The sequence below is a fragment of the Calonectris borealis genome, chromosome 20, assembly GCF_964195595.1.
Source record: "Calonectris borealis chromosome 20, bCalBor7.hap1.2, whole genome shotgun sequence".
In the NCBI taxonomy this organism is placed as follows: domain Eukaryota; kingdom Metazoa; phylum Chordata; class Aves; order Procellariiformes; family Procellariidae; genus Calonectris; species Calonectris borealis.
Genome location: NC_134331.1, coordinates 3,012,522 through 3,030,641, shown reverse-complemented (window position 1 = coordinate 3,030,641; position 18,120 = coordinate 3,012,522). Strand labels below are relative to the sequence as shown.

At 47.4% G+C, this 18,120-nt stretch overlaps 1 protein-coding gene across 6 annotated transcripts in view; it reads right to left on the bottom strand.

Annotated features, from left to right (window-relative positions):
* The window catches only part of ABCA5 (ATP binding cassette subfamily A member 5), a 34,842-nt gene extending 22,382 nt beyond the window's left edge, over positions 1-12,460 (bottom strand). The window contains exons 1-11 of one of the 6 annotated variants that reach the window (XM_075169414.1): positions 12,370-12,460; positions 9,484-9,606; positions 8,714-8,827; positions 7,790-7,994; positions 6,498-6,656; positions 6,182-6,279; positions 5,266-5,495; positions 3,660-3,801; positions 2,729-2,917; positions 2,243-2,390; positions 1,279-1,447 (exon numbers count right to left, since the gene is read on the bottom strand). In XM_075169414.1, coding sequence (XP_075025515.1) covers positions 1,279-1,447; positions 2,243-2,390; positions 2,729-2,917; positions 3,660-3,801; positions 5,266-5,495; positions 6,182-6,279; positions 6,498-6,656; positions 7,790-7,994; positions 8,714-8,818 — 1,445 coding nt within the window. In that variant the 5' untranslated portion in view covers positions 8,819-8,827; positions 9,484-9,606; positions 12,370-12,460. Of the gene's footprint in view, positions 1-1,278; positions 1,448-2,242; positions 2,391-2,728; positions 2,918-3,659; positions 3,802-5,265; positions 5,496-6,181; positions 6,280-6,497; positions 6,657-7,789; positions 7,995-8,713; positions 8,828-9,483; positions 9,607-12,116; positions 12,307-12,369 lie in introns of those variants that run through there. The other 5 variants (XM_075169413.1, XM_075169416.1, XM_075169417.1 and 2 more) reach the window with 5 other exon arrangements.
* Between the last annotated feature and the right edge of the window lie 5,660 nt (positions 12,461-18,120).

Genomic DNA, 18,120 nt, shown 5'->3' with positions numbered 1-18,120 from the left:
GGCCCAGCTACTCCCCAATAATTTCACAATACAACAGAGAACTCAACAGACAGGATACGGAAAATAGGTATTAGTACACCAGACTCCAAAGATGTGATTACTGACAGCTCTTGATCAAAGTCAGGCAAAAGAAAGCAGGCATCTTTCTCTCCAAGAAAGGTAAAAACCTTCCTTCCAGCCTCAGTGTTTTTCAAAATGAAAAAAACAACCAGTTTATCTGAAGGCACCATGTGAAGGGTGGGCTTTGGAAGCCTGGCCACCCTGAAAATGGGGATGGGGAGTGGATTACAGGTGTGAACAGCGGGGAGGAGAACTGGGTATGAAAGAAAACAAAACCTGTACATGTAAAGATGCCAAGGTAGTGTGAAAATGATGGCGAGCTGGTGAAAGGATGCTATGGGAAGAGTCCAGGGTGGATGAATAATGCAAAAACGGCCACAATGTTCTCATGTGAGCATCAGGATTAAAACTGGGCCCTTCAACCTACGGCAGATGCCCAAAGAGACATGGATAGAGTGGACAACACAAGACTCATTCTGGTCACTAAGCTCAAATATTTCCTTGAGACCAGCGAAGCGAACCAGAAGGAGTGAAGACGCAGAATTCCTCGACTCACATCAGGCTATGCCATTGGAAAATGATGGAAACAAGGGCTAAAAGGAAGATTCTGAAAATAATATCTGAGGCACACGAAAAATACATGACAGTCCAGATGAAGGCAACAGGTGACACAAAATGCAACGCGAAAGATGAGAGCATGGACATCTATTTTTCAGTTTTGTTTTACCCTCTTGGATATGGCAGCTGGGTAAAACCATCACGAAGTTCTCCTCTGGTCTACGGAGAACACAACAGCCTTCACGCAAACCCAGAATTCAGCTTTTTCTCCTCAAACGTGTGTTACCAGAAACGAAACCCTCCCAGAAGAGTAGGCGTTTCAACATCTGCAACCGCTTACGCCTCTCGTGGCCTCAGTGAAACTGAGGGAATGGAAAACCGTCCAGTTTTGAGAGGACTCCAACTGAAGGAATACAATCCACAAAAACCCTTTCTTTAAGCCCAGTGATTTATCCTTGGAGAACATCCATGTCGTTGATGGTGGGGCTTCACTGAAAATGGAAACTAGCCGTGCTGTGTGCGTGTGGAGGACTCTGCAATGCATACCATATGCTATTTGAATCCAACAACTGGAGAAACAAGACTGATTTTCAAATTACACATTAAATGTCAGGGACCCAGGTTTGCTAAACCGCAGGTGGGACAGGGCAGGAATCGTACCTGATGGCTTCTTTCCCCTGAAATTCGGAAGGCACGGGTTCAACGATCTCACTGAAACTTAAACTGCCGTTGACGCTGCTCTCGTACAACTCCTTGTAATTTTTTCTGCGCTTTGACCAAAACGAGGGCTTCATAAAGAAAAATGGCGTGCGGCGTAGTCCAAACTCCCCTGGAGAGTACAGGGAAAAAGACAATTTCTTAACAGTAACTGCAGATATTCCTTAGCTCTCGGGTTTTAGCTATGAAAGCCACGAGCCATCCTGCTGAAAGCTGAGGAGCCAGCCCACACCTCCGTTCTGGAGGGGTTTCATCAGCCAAGTTTACGTGATCTGCGTTCAAGCCACGGTTCCCATCAACACTGCTCGCAGGCTCCTGTTTTGCTAAGTATTTAAATATATGTGCAAATCTCTTTCTACGCAAGAGAAATCCCCAGCGCCGAAAGAACAGCGACTCTACAGGCAACAGAAAGCCAGAGAGATCAGAGGCAAAGGGAGCTGAAGGGCTTAACCAGGCATTAGTCGCAAGATTAACAACTTTATTCTACGTTTCATGTTAAACGACTGCCGTCACAGGGAAAGGCCTGGAACAGGCAGAGGAGTCTTCAATTCTCAACCCTGTAAGAGCACATTGCAAAGGCCGAGGCAGTAGTTAACCCAGTAAGGAAGCTTTTCCTTTGGAAAGAAGGCAACAAAGTTGAGCTGGCGTACCTAAAGGCCATCGATTCTAAACGTGCTAACAGCCCCCCTCACATCTCACAGCTTTAAGAGAATGTAAATTCTTTCAGCTAAAAGCATTCTGAGTCACGGCGTGAAATGCATTTGTGAACAGCAGCATCTTCTTTCTCCACAGTTGAAATTAAGTCAGAAATGGCACCAGCTGCACCGGCCGTGTCAACCCGGGGGCTCGGGGCGTCAGGAATTGGGGATGCGAGCACCATTCAGTTCAATTTTTCTCAAGAACATACCTGGGATAACCTGATCAAGGTAGACAGCTACAAGCAGATAAAATACGCTATCCAGCACCAATAAAATAAGAGAGATAAAGAGTGGGTAAGGACCGTGATTCAGATTTGAAAATGTTGCACCATCTTCATAATCTTCTAGATGCATGACCTGCCAACAAACACAGATAAACGGAGACGTTATGCACCGTACCAGCCTGGAAAGACACGACAGCACGGTGCAAAACTTAGCAACAGAATAAAAAATATAATGAAAAAGCCACGGAGATCACAGCAAAGAACGCAAAGAATAACAGTTGCTTGATGGTGCACTGTATTTTACTTGATATTAAATCGCCATGGGAAGCTGTTAAAATAGGCATTTTTCCCCACCACCATCAGTTTATGAAAAAAAAAAATTTAAGAATATCTACCTCACTAGCTATTTGGAAATGATGCAAGCCAAATGAGCACGATGAGGTTGCAATCGGAGGAGGAAAGGTTACTTACCTGCGCGACACCGATCAAGAAGCTGCACTGACATAAGGGGCTGAGAATCCACACGAAAGACTTGGGGAAATCTTCCAGCAGGACAATATTAAGGCCCACAAACCCAAAAGCCAGCGTTGCCAAGAACTCCACTATACCCACGTGCTTTGACTTTTTAAATAGAGGTGTCAGCATAAGTGCAAAGTAAACCTAAGGACAGATTAAAAAGACATAAGAAGGTACTATATTAAAAACAAATAATAATACAGGGTATAGAAAGACTAAAGTAAAAAGACCATCGCTTCAGTTTTGCCTCTGATAATCACATCATTTTCCTGGTATGGTCACTACAGCGTTCACCCACAGCCCACGCTTCCCTTGCAGACCATCGGGAGGGATGTGGAGGGACAGATTTCCCCAAGATGCCAGGTAACAGAGCACAGAAAAAAAATTATAAAAGAAAACCAAGGAGCCGTATGGCTGAGCGTGCATACACACCCGGGTTAGTACACCTTCTGTAAATGGTAGGCAGTCAACAACTAACTACTTCTGCACTGGTTGCTTATGAACTCAGACAAGCAATTTGCTGTATAAATTAATTCTCTGATCTTTAATTAGGGTTCCAACATTACACTATATAGTAACAGCAAATGTTTAGAAGAAGGCATGGTTTTGGACTTCAAAATGGTGCTGTACAGACTGCGTTTTCAGTTCAAAGACAGATGATTATAAACTCCGATATGTCAGTAAGGAAAGATACTTCTCAGAGTGGCGGTCGAGACCTGTCCAACATCCCAAACCGGAGCGGACCCCGGTAAGATACCCACCACCGCCTGGTCCTACAGAAGCGATGGTTGTTCCAAAGGCTTTAGCGAGAGAACAAGATCAGATGGGAAGGGGAAAAAAAACCACGGGTGGAATGGCCCAATTCAACGAGACCAGGAATACTTACTGAAGAGATTCCATACAGGAAAAAAAGGAGAAATATCACAAAGGCACTGCTCTGGGGAAAGAGGGAAGAGGCCGTCGCAATCACCGCCATAAGAATGGACATGACAAAAATCAGGCTCATGTAGAGCAGCACCCAAGAAAGCCTAGGAGCAAAAGGCAGGGGGAAAAGAACAAAAACCAGTCAATGAATTCCCAGCCTGAATTATTCACACACAAAAATAGCTAAAACTACCAGTCTTTAATATTCCAGACAGCTGCACCAAAGGACAAGCTTGCAACAAAACAAGAGCCCCCAAATAAAAAGAGCTCTTGTAAACATCCCTGTAATTGTTCTGGGCATTAGAGCACACACATCAATACCCACAGCATCAAAAAGATACACAATTAGATGATTCAGGATTTTTTTTTTTTTAACTTGCATAATTAATTCCCTGATATAATCAAAAGAGAGTAACTGAGTAGTAGGTTTCAATAATTAAAGAAATTCTATTTAAAATTTAATACACTAGTCATTCCAGTAGCTGGGCAGGGTAATAAAATCCTTTTCTTGTTTTTAAAAACAGAGCTGCAAGTCCGTGAGCAATTCTGACCTCGGGAAACAACGGCGGTTTGTGTACAGGTAGTAAAAAATGACACACCTTCCTCAGAAGCAAGTTTCTGAGTTATATTTGGTGGTCGATCAAAGCTGCATGACCGGCCTGCCTTTGCAGATCGCTCCCATTTCACACTGGGAAAAGTCAAATGATTTTCTCCAGACCAAAGATGGTCAACGCTGATGGGCGAGGGGCGAGTGGGGACAGCGGACCAACGCTGCGGGTGAAGGACTCAACTAAATAAGATTTGTCACCAAGGACGTACCGCAAACAAACAGAAAAGAGCTTGGGTGCAGAAATAAAACAAAAGCAACCAGAAAACAATAACCCAGACAGCCCCAGCTGGCTGTTACGGTGCGGCAGGGAAAGATGCTAAAATGCCGTCGGCCACTGCGGCGAAAGGCAAAGCTAAACCCGCTTTTATCTCTGCGACTATCAATGATTTCCAATTAGTACATCCTCTCATTTGGAAAAAAAAACCCTCATTATATTGCACAGGATAATTTCCATCACGGTAAGAAAACAAATTAAACCCTGTTGCTTAGACCACTCTGTCATGTTAAAATTACAGAGTTAGAGTCATTTAATTATGTGTCGGGGCAACTGCTGCTGAGCTCTGAAGAGAGACTGCAGGTTACCTGTTGAGCCTCCAGAAAAGGAGCTACGGAGCCAAAAATATTTAAAAACAGTAAAAAACAAACTACATAAAAATCTCACACATCATCACATTTAATCCCTCTAAGTCTGGCGTAATTTTACATGCATAAATGCAACAGTATTACTCTGGTATTTACTTATTAAAATCTTCCTATTTTCACGATACTGCAAGTATCTCCCTTAGATTTTACAGAGTATCTCTCTTTTAGGCTGTTTTCAGTTAATCAGACTGAAAACAATTTAAAAATTGGAGGATGGGATAGAGGAGTTTTCCTAGAAAGTGGGGTTTTTTTTATATTTCCTTATATATTTTATATTTCTTTTATAAAGAATGGGTTATACCAAACACTCACATACCAAAAGGCAGTGTCGTGAAGTCCCAATATTTTTAAGAATTCTTTCAACTTCCTCTCCTTTTCTGCCACAATATGAATTGCCAAATAATACCCAAACGGCGAGAAAGCGATCACTAGGTAAATTAAAATGATCGCACGAGGAAAATTATCTATTTCCACCACCGCAGCCTCTCCCATGACCATTGCTCTCGTCAATTCAAGTTGTTCCCAAACCGACTGATTAGTCTTCAGCTGAAAGGAAGAGAAGGAGGAGTTATTTTTGCTGCATTTTCCCCATTTTACAGCCCCTTCCCACCCAGCGGCAGCGACCCTGGCTCAGCCCCCCCAGACCAGCGCGTCGCACCGTGCTCAGCCCGGTCTCCATCCCCGCCGACGGAGAGAGATCTGGAGCCCCCGAAACCTTACTGTCCCCAAATCCCAGTCCAAAACCACGGGAATTGGAGAATATCTGAAGTCCTGGAGAGAAAATGAACAATTTTGCAATTCCTATCACCTAAAAAGAGGAGAATCGCTCTCACCGCGAGCGGCGTGACAGGAGAGAAATAGGGAAAAGGGCATTGCTGACAAATACTGACAATAAAACAGTAAGGCAAATCTGCAGCCCCTTTTGGTGCAGCATCTTAAACAGTATTTTGGGGCGAGCACTGTCAAGCCTTCGCGTTTTGGCTGCTGTGATGTATGGTTCGGGCTCATTCGGACACAAACGAAGACAAACGTCCACATTATTCAACTGGACAAGAACGCTTCTGTACAAAATACGGCAAAACACACGTGAAATATTCTGCCCGCTCATCGGATTCAATTTTTGATATGGCATTTTACACAATTAACGGACAACATCACAAAACCAGTCAGAGCCAAGGCAGTCGGCGGACTGGAACCTCCTCGGGTTTACTACGTTATTTGTTCAGACTTACCTGTATAATGGCAGCATCGATGCAGGCTTGCAGAGCCGTAAATCCCGAGCTCCAGTACGTTACCGATTCACACCCTTTCCGCCGGTTGGAACAACTGGCTGCAGAATAAACCAAGGCATTTTAAAATGCAAAAAGCTGGAGTTACAGCTGTCCTATCCCCAACGTAAAGAGGGTGCAGCTTGAGGCGATCCCTTATAAACGGTGGAAACAACTTCCATAAACCAATGCGGGCAACATCAGGTCAAAAAAAGAAAAAGAGGGAACGATTTTTCAGTTTATCCCCTTACAGAGCACATGTAAGAGCGTGCACGTTTACCTCTCGATTCCATATAAATGGAAGACATAGCGACCGAATCAGGAAACCTCAGCTGGTAGGACATGGCATCGTTGAACACTACTCCCACGAAGTTGGAGGGTTTGAAAGCACTAGCCTCTTGCAGCTCTTCTTCGCTTAAATACTCCTCTGTGATGATGCCTGCGAGACAGAAGAAATTATCGTGTTGATTGAGGTATCAGCACAGCAGGAAGAAAAACTGCGCAACACTGTTTTAAAGAAGCGTCATGCTAATAATTAACGATTTGTTTGGTTTTGGATAAATATAGGGTTGAATTTTTATCCTAGCAAAGGAAGTATTTTCCTGAACAGAAACCTGCAGGAGTGTCGCTCGGTAGCAGGGTGGGTAATTCAAATTTACCCCCACGCCTTTCCCTTTTTTCCCCATTTTTTGCTGCTCCAAGAGCTTCTATGCCTCAATCTTCTGCTGGCTACCCGAGAGTTTATTCTCCAGCACCAGAGCTTTCAAGCAAGGCAGATTAAATCAGTGCAGAGGGCTAAATATATGAAAACGTGGTATTTTGCCACTGACTTCAGCAGAGGACAGGAGGAAGATGCGAAGGCGGAAAGTGGAACCGCTTGCCCAAAGCGGCGGAGGGCACCCGTAAGGAAAATGCAGCTCTCGGGCTGGGCTGTTTCTCCCCGGTACCCTTGAAGCATGCAAACCACAGGGAAGAGAATCAAAGGTACCAAACTAAAAATACATCAGAGTGGTTTTGGAGAGATAACTTCCCCCTAGATGTGTCAGCTGTGCAGGCAAAGAGCTTTAAAAAAAAAAAAAAGGAAAATTCAGAAGGTGACAGTGTTAATGGGAATCATCATTTTTAAAAAAAATATAAATTTACAATGTTGTTTTGGCAGTAACAACAGCATAGAAAACGCGACCTAACACATCTGCAGGACAGTATCATCTCCTGAATTTGCCCCAGGATGTCACAGGACAAGTACTAATTAGTCCCAGAGCTGGTTAGGGGCCTTTTGGACTTGGCATTTGGGTCCTCCAAAAACCTTTCCTGCAGCCATGTAACACTTGTTGGCTGCCACAAGAGAACGCGAACCACTGAGATGGCAGTGCCAGGATATTTGCCAACCAAGCAAAAAAACCAACCAACCAAACAAAAAAACCCCACGCCTTCACAGCCTGTTCTCTATCTGCAATGGAAGAAAACAAAAAGCTTTTTTCTATCAGCAGCAGCAACAGCGAGCTCCCTCTTCAAACACAAGCCACGGCATGAGATATACTGAAAAAAAGAAAATGCTTAGGTTCCGAGTACCATCTTCGAAGTTATCAAAAGCCACTTTCTTCATGATTTCTCGTGCCATTCGGGTTGGCGGTGTGTATCCGATGACAAAATTCACCAGCATGGAGGTATCCAGCGTGCCGAGGTTGGTGTTGGCGACCTCGCCGTACTTCCTGTGCGGATGCATCATGCTCATCAGGATTAGCCAAAACAAGAAAAAGAGTGGGAAAAGGATCTCCTGTACAAAGAAAGAAATAAATATGAAAACTTCAAAGACCAGTTGCAGAAGCAAGAATTTCCAAAAATTTATCTTAGTTGCACGAAGCTTAAAGGAGGGACTGGGAGTTTAATTACTTGAGTGTAAACTTCCCTGCACCTTTCCAATGCAACAGTAATTTTAATGCCAAATCCTTCTCTGGCACCGAAGTAGGATTTTAATTGCATGCATTAGCCTAAGGAGCCACTTTAAGGTACAAAGGGATAATTCTACATGCTTCAAATATCAGCAAACTTATGCTATTTGGAAAGCAGCAAAACACAAACCATGAACCATTAAACCAGCCTAGCCAAGTATTGTCCTGTCTCTTCTTCACCTCAAAATTCATCTTTAAGTACCATACATGTCACCCGTGCACAGGGTTAAACTGTTAGATAAAAATCTTTTGGAGAGGTCTAATCCCGCTATACTGCTCAGTTATGGGTGCAAATGTTTTTAAAAGTGCACTAAGATTGCAATATTAATTCAAGGATGTTTTCCGGATAATGCCTTACACATTAGGATACAGTTTCAACCAAAGGATCACAAAATACCTTCTGAAAAAGCCTCTTTCAAACCAAAATTCAGAGCAGACCTTGAAGCTTCAGAAACGTTATAATAAAACTGAGCATTACCTCTGACTCAGGAGCCACTTAAATGCAGAATAACTGCAGACAGCAGTAAACAAGCGCTCCGCTTACCTGCACGCTGCTTTTTTTAGTCCTACACTTAATAAGACAGTTCTTGAAGAGGAGAGCTCTGGTTTGCCTCCACACTCCTGCTTCTCTTGGAGTAGCTGGTGCCATTTTTCAAGACTAGTTTAAGGAAAAAAAAAAAAAATCCAAAAACCGAATCTATATTAAATGACAAAATAATTTAAAAAGCAAAAGCCAGGCAGTTACAGCATTCAGTATCTCGTATTTTTATATTCTCATATAAATTTTTCATTTTCAATTTTTCGCATTTTAAATGCCTTCCAATATATATGCTAGATGCCCGTTAGATGAAGAAATTGGTAGTACTCATTTGCAACGAGGGAGCTGGGGACGCTGGCTGGGGGAGGCCATCTGAGCATCCCCCCAGAGGCAGGATCAGCTCCACGCAAGCTTGCAAGACTCGAGCCAACCTGGGCTTATTTTCATTTTTTCACATGAATTACAAACCAAAGTATTTCTCTCAGAGCACGGTTCCAGTGTCCATCACGTGAGCTCAGGGCAGCCAGCCAGACCGAAGCATCCGACAACAAGAGCCATCTCACCCCAGGCAAACTGTTCACTTTACCGTGAGTAACCCCCTTTCATTCTGGAGCAGATCCAACACTACTTATTTTCATTTTTTTTTTTACCCTTTCATGAGGCCAGCTGCACAGCACAGTAGTGCTGAAGATAATCTCTTGGGGGAAAAAAAAAAAATTAACATCAACTTGAAAAGGCTTTTCCAGGAGAGAGCATCCCGTTCCACCAGGACGTACCTGGTGAGGGACGGCAGGTTGGGGAACCACCAGGTTTCTATCTCCAGTTTTGCCACCACCTTGCTGGCTGAGGTTCCAGTCACTGGTCAATCTGCATCCCTCTCCGTTTCCTCACCTGTGAAGCTGAAATATAACGGGGAGCCCTCAGCAGAGGCAGCAGCGGAACCAGCGCCGCTCTGCTCGCCACCACCCCTGCCAGCTCCGGCCGTAAGTCCCCCCTGCAGCAACGCCCACGTGCCCCAGGTGAACAACCGAGTCATTTCTCAACATTTCAGCCAAAACACAGTGCAGATTTTAAGAATTTATCCATATTCCGGGTTTTACAGCTCCCAACACTTATTCAAAAAGCAGACTGATGTTTTTGGTGACTGCACGTTCCAAGCAGCTCTGGACCTGGTTTCTCCACTATCTGTTAGACAACACATGGCTCAAGCTTCCTTCCCCAGCTGTATTTTAATATGGAAATCTATTTCTGGAGTACAGACATCACCTAACTAAAGAAATACATGAGGTTGCTCAGATGTCAGCACCGCTGCTATGAGCTGAGCCCGAAGAACTTCAAATACACAAACTGCTTATAGACAGACAGCTCTATCAGAGCCTGCATTTCTCTGAGCAGGAGGGAGGGGAGGAGGGGAAAGGCATCTGCAAGCAACCGAACCCACTGCTGACGGCTCCCTGTGCTGGGTGTCGGGGTCCCCCCGGGGCAGGGACCCCCAGCAGGCACACGCAGCATGAGGACCTGCGGCAGACACAGCTGCGCATCACTGAAAGCAACGCCTTGGGAAGAGATCCCACCTAGAGCCTGGAGTGCTTCCGACAAAAGCTCATTGAATCTACTCCAAAAATAAAACAAAGCTTTTTCCTTTGATTAAAAAAAAAAAAAAACAAACAAAAAACAAAACACAAAATGCTTAAACATCAACCTATGCTAATAACAAATTCTTGCAGGAAAAATGCATACAACTCCTATGGATATTTTCAAGCAAGAAACGCTTCAAAATGACAGCAGAGCGTTTTAAAAATAATCAAGAGCAGCAGCTATTGCTTACAGGTCATAAAAAATAATGTGCTTCTCCCCTCTGCTCACAGCATGCCCTGTTAAGTGCTTGGGCTTCCACTGTTTGCTTTCAGGAGCAGATTTCAAGAGCACTTACAAGAGGAGAAGCTCCACCGAGGTCCCTGCTGAATGCTACACGACCGCATTAAAGTGGCAACCCCATCCCTCAGTCACACTCTATTTTATTGAAAATTGGCAAAGCTGATTTAATCGGACTCAATCGCTAATGCCAGTTACTGTTTCTTTAATTATTTTCTATCCAGTTATAAAAAAAAAACCAACAGTAATACTTCCACATCTTCACCGGAACACTTCCATGCTTTAATTTACATCACTTAGGTTGGAAGAAAGGTCTTTTTAAGAATGCTCATTAATTTCTTGATATTATACCTGCCATTTCCACATAAGCTGATGAAGCTATGTAAATACAATTAAGAATGCTGAAGAAGTATCACTTAAATGGTGAAAAATTGTACCTGGGCAAAAAAAGCCAAACCTTCCTAGAAACTCCAGTTGAGGAAAATGACCACGCAGGCTGAGCAGAAAAAAGCTGCCAAGACATTTACTTGAATAATACTGGACAAAATGAAAATACTCTTAACCTGCAAGAGTCCCCCGCAATTTTGCCACTTCTTTATGATCTTGTACCGACAGGAGAAGTGGCTGAAACACAATTACTTGTGGGCATCTCGATCAAAGCAATCTCAAGGAAATTACTGCTTTTGTACTTTAATTCCACATCGGAGATGCTACTGCTTCTTACAAGCGGGAAATAACGATCAGATGACACTTAGGAAGACTTCCCTCACTTCCCCAGACATCAACCCGACAATGGTCTTTAAGGGTTTAGGTGATTTAGTGCTGCACATCACGTTTCCCTTGTTTTTTAAGCTAAAAAATCAAACAAACAAGCTAAATGAGCTGTGGCTTGAGGAAAAACAAACAACTTATCAGTGAACAACATCTGCAGAAAGATAAGAAAATAAGGTTATTGATCTTGCTGCAAGAAGACAATAGCCTAAATGATACTTAAGAAAAACTCTGGTGTGGTTTTTACTGGTCTTAAATTATTTAAGCTAAATGCTTTATCTCTGCATTTTTAAAAATGGGCTGAATTTTCTTCCTTATCTGAATCCCAAAGGAAACAGACGTGCCTCGGGCTGACCAGCACCACGAAGCCCAGCAACTGCAGAACACTCCCCTCCAAACTCATCGTTATTTAACTGCAGGATAATGAAATAACACCAAGCCAAGCCAGGCCGGGCTGTTTCCCCGCACAGCATCCTCGCAGCCCCCCGCTCCCCTCGCAGCCCCGCTCCCCCCGCAGCCCCGGCATCCCCGCAGCCCCCCGCAGCCCTGCTCCCCCCCGCAGCCCCGCTCCCCCCCCCCCCCCCCCGGCATCCCCGCAGCCCCGCTCCCCCCCCCCCTCCGGCATCCCCGCAGCCCCGCTCCCCCCGCAGCCCCGCTCCCCGGGGACTCCCGCAGGTCGCTCGCTGCCGGCGCGGGGGCAGGACACCCCCTCGGGTTTCCATTCCTCCCTTCCCCCCCCCCCCCCCCAATGTCGCTTCCTCACCGTTCTCCGCCCAGCCACGAACCCTTAATGAATACAGCAACAAATAGCCCGAACCATTCCCTCTAGAGTAATGACGCGCACCGGCAGGTACAGCAAAACTCCTCCTCTTCCTCTCCTGGTCTTCCCCTTCCCGTTTTACACCCCTCGGGGGGGGCGCTTCCCCGGTCCAGCAGCCGCCCCCCACCCCCGGTCCCCGCCTCCATCCGCGGCGGAGGGCGGCCGGGAGAGGCCTCGCCGCCGCCCCGGCACTCACCGGCCCCGCTCCGCTCCGCTCCCCGCCCGGCGCAGGGCGAGGGGCCGGGCCGCACCGCCACCGCCCCCGCCCCGGGGCGGAGCGGGGCTGCCCACCGCCCCCGGCCGCGCATCCCCGCGGGAGCCGGGCGGGGCCGCAGCACCGCCGCGGAGCACCCCCCCCTCCGGTGACCCCCTTCCCCCTCCGGGGATCCTCCCCTCTCCCGGGACCCCCTTCCCGGGACCCTCTCCTTCCCGGGGACCCCCCTTCCCGGGGACCGCCCTTCCCGGGACCCCCCTCCGGAGACCCCCCCCTCCCGGGACCCTCTCCTTCCCGGGGACCCCCCTTCCCGGGGACCCCCCCTCCCGGGAACACGCCCTTCCCGGGGACCCCCCTTCCTGGGGACCCCCTCTCTCGGAGACCCCCCCCTCCCGGGGACGCCCCTTCCCGGGACCCCCCTCTCCCGGGGACCCACTGTCTCGGGGATCCCCCCTCCCGAGGACCCCCGGCTTCCCGGGAACCCCCCCCCGCCTCCCAGCACAGCTTCGCCAGGGAGTGGAGGAAAAGGGCTGGGAATAGGGCCCGAGGGCCCGGAGGTTTCCATATACATCCAGTGCTGCTGGTTCCTGCCCGCATCCAGAAGGTCGCCGGTATTTTGTTGCATTACCCAAAACATAATAAAGCGTTGAAAATGCTGCCTTGAATACAAATGCCGAATTCCCGTCATTTATGTGTGTTGGTTCCCTACCTCGGTGCCTCGACGGTGTGTGACGTTTCCCACCGAGTTATTCCCCCTCCGGCGAGCGTTCCGTCACCCTCCGGACAGGCCCTTAATCCATCACCGGCCTTTTGCTGACAAGTGGGATGTGATCAAAACCACTGAGATCTTAATTATCCCGTTCCCAGCACTGCGAGCGCGATCTGACGTGCTCGTTTTTCTAAATGCCTCCTGCAAGTTGTTGGGAAAGGCTGAGCTGAAAATGAAACCCAGAGGTGTCGCTGAGCATCTGGAATCCTGCAGCAGAGACGCTGCGGGCGTGCTCAGGAAGAAACTGTGCAGCTCCTTCTGCTCCACCGAGGACGGACTGCTCGCCTTCCTGCAGAGGAGCACAGCGGTTTGATGTGTGGTATCTGAAATTCCTTCTCCGAGTTGGTTTTGTGCACCTGGGGAGCTGCGCGAGCATCATGCACGCCTGTGCTGAAGCGCAGCTCTGTAATGATGGTATGGACTCAACATTTTTGCTTGGAAAACTGAGATCAGGAGACTGTGTCCTCCCCCAGAAAGAAGAAAAGGGTCTTGAAGCACAGTATTAAGTGGAAAGCACGGTTTGCACGAGTAGGTATCACGGCCGTGCAGAAGCCTTTGCTTTCACACCTTCACCTACTGGAAATATCCAGGATTCAAGCCCCAGCCCTGGTCCCAGGGCCCTCGTTAGGCGCAGGCACCCTTTGCTGCAGCCCCAGAGCCGCAGAAATCCCATGGGCTGGCACGGCGAGGTTTTGGGGAGGAGGTTTTGGGGAGGGGGTTTGGGGAAGAGGTTTTGGGGAGGAGGTTTTGGGGAGGAGGCTTTGGGGAGGAGGCTGCTTCCACCAGGTGTCCCCCGAGAGCGGAGCAGCCCAGCAGCGCTGGGTCCAGGCTTCTTCGCATACCGCACTGGGCTGGTTTTTGGCTGGGGGAGAGTTAATTTTCTTCGCAGTAGCTAGGACGGGGCTATGTTTTGGATTTGTGCTGGAAACAGTGTTGATAACCCAGGGATGTTTCGTTCCTGCTGAGCAGGGCTTACACAGAGTCAAGGCCTTTTCTGCTCCTCACCCCACCCCACCAGCGAGCAGGATGGGGGGCACAAGGAGCTGGGAGGGGACACAGCCGGGACAGCTGACCCCAATGACCAAAGGGGTATCCCACACCATATGACGTCATGCTCAGCATGTAAAGCTGGGGGAAGAAGAAGGAAGGGGGGATGTTTGGAGTGATGGCGTTTGTCTTCCCAGGTCACCGTTACGTGTGACAGAGCCCTGCTTTCCTGGAGGTGGCTGAACACCGGCCTGCCGATGGGAAGTGGTGAATGAATTCCTCGCTTTGCTTTGCTTGCGTGTGCGGCTTTTGCTTTACCTGTTAAACCGTCTTTAGCTCAACCCACGAGTTTTCTCACTTTTATCCTTCCGATTCTCTCCCCATCCCACCGGGGGAGCGAGCGAGCGGCTGGGTGGGGCTGAGTTGCTGGCTGGGGTTAAACCATGACACTCACATACAGAACATGATCAAATCCCACCCGATCTTTAGGCTAGCACTTCCCTTAGGGAAAAAAAAAGCTTTAACTGGAAACTCTTTTTTTCATTAGTTTCCACCTTAACAAAGCGCATTAGATACAAGTACTCTAATTAAATAATGCCCTTTAGTTTTGCCTAGTAAATACTGAGTAAATACAATGGCAACTTGAACTTCAATAAAAAACCCCAAAACTTCTTATCTTCATCCATCTAGCATTAAATAGAATAGAAGCCTGTCTGGGGCTGAATTCTTCTGGCACTTTGATGTTTGTTGTGGTCTCTGTTTATACTAAAAGAGTTTTAACTACTCATATTCATGTTCTACCTGCAAAGTTTTGAACTCCTTGCAGTTTAGGGTATTTTAGCACCACAACCCCTCCGTAAGAGGTTCACACCTCTGCTCACCTCAAGCCCTGTCCTTCCAGGGAAGAGCTCAGAGCTTGGGGTCTCCAGCAATAACCACCCTGGCGCAGTTCATAGCAAGGAAAAGCGAATGGTCTGCACGAAGCATGGGAGCGGTTTCACACGCGGGTGCTCTAAAACATTGGGCTATGTCATATGGGAAGATAACATCACCTAAAATACATCTCACTGCCAGACGGGTGAGGCACCCATGGCACTGGGTGCTGCGGCAGCCGGAGAGCCACCGATGCGGCAGCACCGGTACGAGAGAGTCAAAACCAACCCGCGCACCGGAGAGAGAGCATCCAGAGAGTAATTATCACCTGAACTACTGCAACGCTTTTCATCTTCAAAGCACATTGAAACCATTACCTAATTAATTTTTACAACAGCCCTGCACGCTCAGGTGCCTTAAACATAATCTCCGTTTATAGATACAAAAAGCCAAGGGTGATGTAATTTGTTCAAGGCCAAAAGGAGTCTGCATCTGAGGTAGGGATGGGTACTGCTTGTTGCAAACAGCGGGCACCAGAAACCTCTCCAACTTATACTTCTGGGCAAAAAACTTGAAAGACAAAAGCAAGCAATTTCATCTCTTTAACTGCAATAAAGATCTAAGCAACTACACCCAAACACAACAAAGCTGCGTGAGCGGTTGCACACAGGTTTGGTAGGTACGGACGATCCGATTTTCTTTATGGAAACTGGTTTTTATTTATAATGGTGAGGCTTCCACGTCTACTGCGGGGGTCTCTCCATCAGCATCAAAAGCCAATAACAAAGAAAGCTGGCACCTGGCAAAACAACTCAGCACAGGGAGCAGGCTGTAGCGTTTACACATTTATTTGAAAGTTTGGGATGTTTCTTCCCGCTGCTCAGGAGCTCAGTGTAAACACGCTGCAGTTGAAAGAGTTGTTGCATAAACTAAATTCCGTGAGTTTGATGACAAAAGGAAAAATAACAAAGCATTCAGGAAAAGTTAAGTCTGAGTTGAAACTCTCTTAAAAACAGGGGGAATTAATGAGGGGGTGCTTGGAGTTCAGCAGGGCGATGTGACAGTCCCAGTCCAACAAACCCCGAGCGCTGCTGGCGATACGGGCTGGGGACTTTCATACCAGATGGCAGAAGTTGTCCTTCGGCTGTAGGGCAGCCCCACCATCACGTCTTTGCACCAGTGGTTAGTCCGTCTTCAGCTTCCAGGTACCCAACACCTATGGCTAAAGGAGACGACGCTAGTGCCAGGGTTGTCCTGGCTCCTCAGCTCCTCCTTTCACGCTGTTTCTGCTCCGCGTATGCAACGAAGCAGAGCTTGAGTTTGGAATGTAGAATTCAAAACTTTAAAGAAATCTTGAACATTTGAACTCCATATTTTGCTGGTGCTTATGTTAGTAAGTCTCCAGTTTGTCTTCTGTACCCAAATGACTGACAGCTCATACCGAAGCAGTGGGAATTTTTTCCAGTTCTCATCACCTCGGGCTGATGGACTCTGCACTGCATGGGGAGCTCTGAAGCCACAGTGGCCCCTGCAGAATGGCACTTCTTCCCTGCCAGACTGTCCGTGGCCGTTTCTTCCACTCTCTTTTTGAAGGATCTCCTTACAGAAGTATTTCTTTGAAGAAGAAAGTTGTGCGCAGGCGCTCACCTAAGGAATTCAGTGAACAGGATCTTATGGAAACGGCAGTTCACGCGCTGATCTATCGTGTTTCAGAAAGGAAACGTGAAGTAACTGAATTTCCTTTCTTTAAGTAGGTAGTGACTCAGCCTTTAATGTAAAAAGAAAAAAAAAAGTGAGCATTAAAATAGCAAAGGACCATTTCCAAATTCTTTGGGAGCATCCCTGCTCATCCTGCCGGTGAAAGGACTGTGCAAACCCCGCTGCACCTGGACAGGAACAGAGCAAGAGGGAGATGCCTACACCAGAGCAGGCTCTGCTTCTTGCAGTCAGACATGGGAGGTTCTGCCCATCCTTTCTTGTGCTGTGTTGAGAGGGAAGGACAAGTTCAGTATCGAGCTCACAAATAAATGGCCAGAGCTGGAACATTATTCTTGAATTTCAGTTTGGTGGATGTGGCTCTTCTGTCCTCTACGGCTTTTATGTCGCAGCTGGAAAGAGTGCGCCTGCTCTGATTGCTCTTCACCTTCAGCAGAGAGTTTGCAAAGAGCTCGAGAATGCTGAAATGATTTTGTGCAGCGATGCAGAAGCTTCAGGTAAGCAGCTGCTCTTTCACCATTTCTCTTTTTATCGAAGCTTTGCAGAGTCTTTTGAGAACCAGGGGCCCGCCACATAAATTGCTCACATTCAAACACAGATAAAACCAAATTATTTTACTTTTTCCTTTGGATTTGCCATCTGCTTATTAACTGACTCGAGTCCTGCCCCTGGCCCATTTCTTGTTACTGTTTAGATCCATTTTCTCACGCAAAGAGCTGGCTCAGGCACTGGCTGTGCCTTTTCTCTGCTGCAGATGCTTCCTGACCTCGGGCACGTCGCTGTCGCAGGGGAGACCGAGCGACCGCAACCTCAGGGCTACTGACGCTGGGAGTCCTTGGCACGCTCGTCCTTCTGCATCTAAGGGTACCTTTGCCTTCCAGAAAGCAGAAATAAAAAAAGAAACAGCATTTATACTGTAAATCATAGATGTTCTCGTCATGCAGTCAGAGGGCACAGATGTTCTCGCCCGACACAGGGCTCCTCCTGCATCCAACCCGGTGGCTGCAAGTCCTCCGAGGTCGCGATTCTCTTGGAGCCGAGCACCAGCGCCAGGTTTTCTGCCTCGTGCCAGCAGCCTGCCTGCTCGCTGCTGAGGGTCTGCATTGGAGAACTGCTCTTTTCTTTCTTCGAGGGATCGTTATTAGAGACTGTGCCGCGCAGAACCAAATTACAGGTGAAAAACCGAGTTCCCCATTGTGTCCGGCTTCTATTTGGAGACAGCATTTCCCGAGTGCCCAGCTCTTCAGCAGAGCACAGGCGGGGGAGAACAAAACCACAGTAATGTGCTTGTGCCTTTTTTCATTACGGTGAGTTTTGTTCGGCTGCGAGGCAGCCTGCGGCACGGTCCATCGTTAGGAGCATCAGGGGTGCCTGGCGTAGCACAAGCC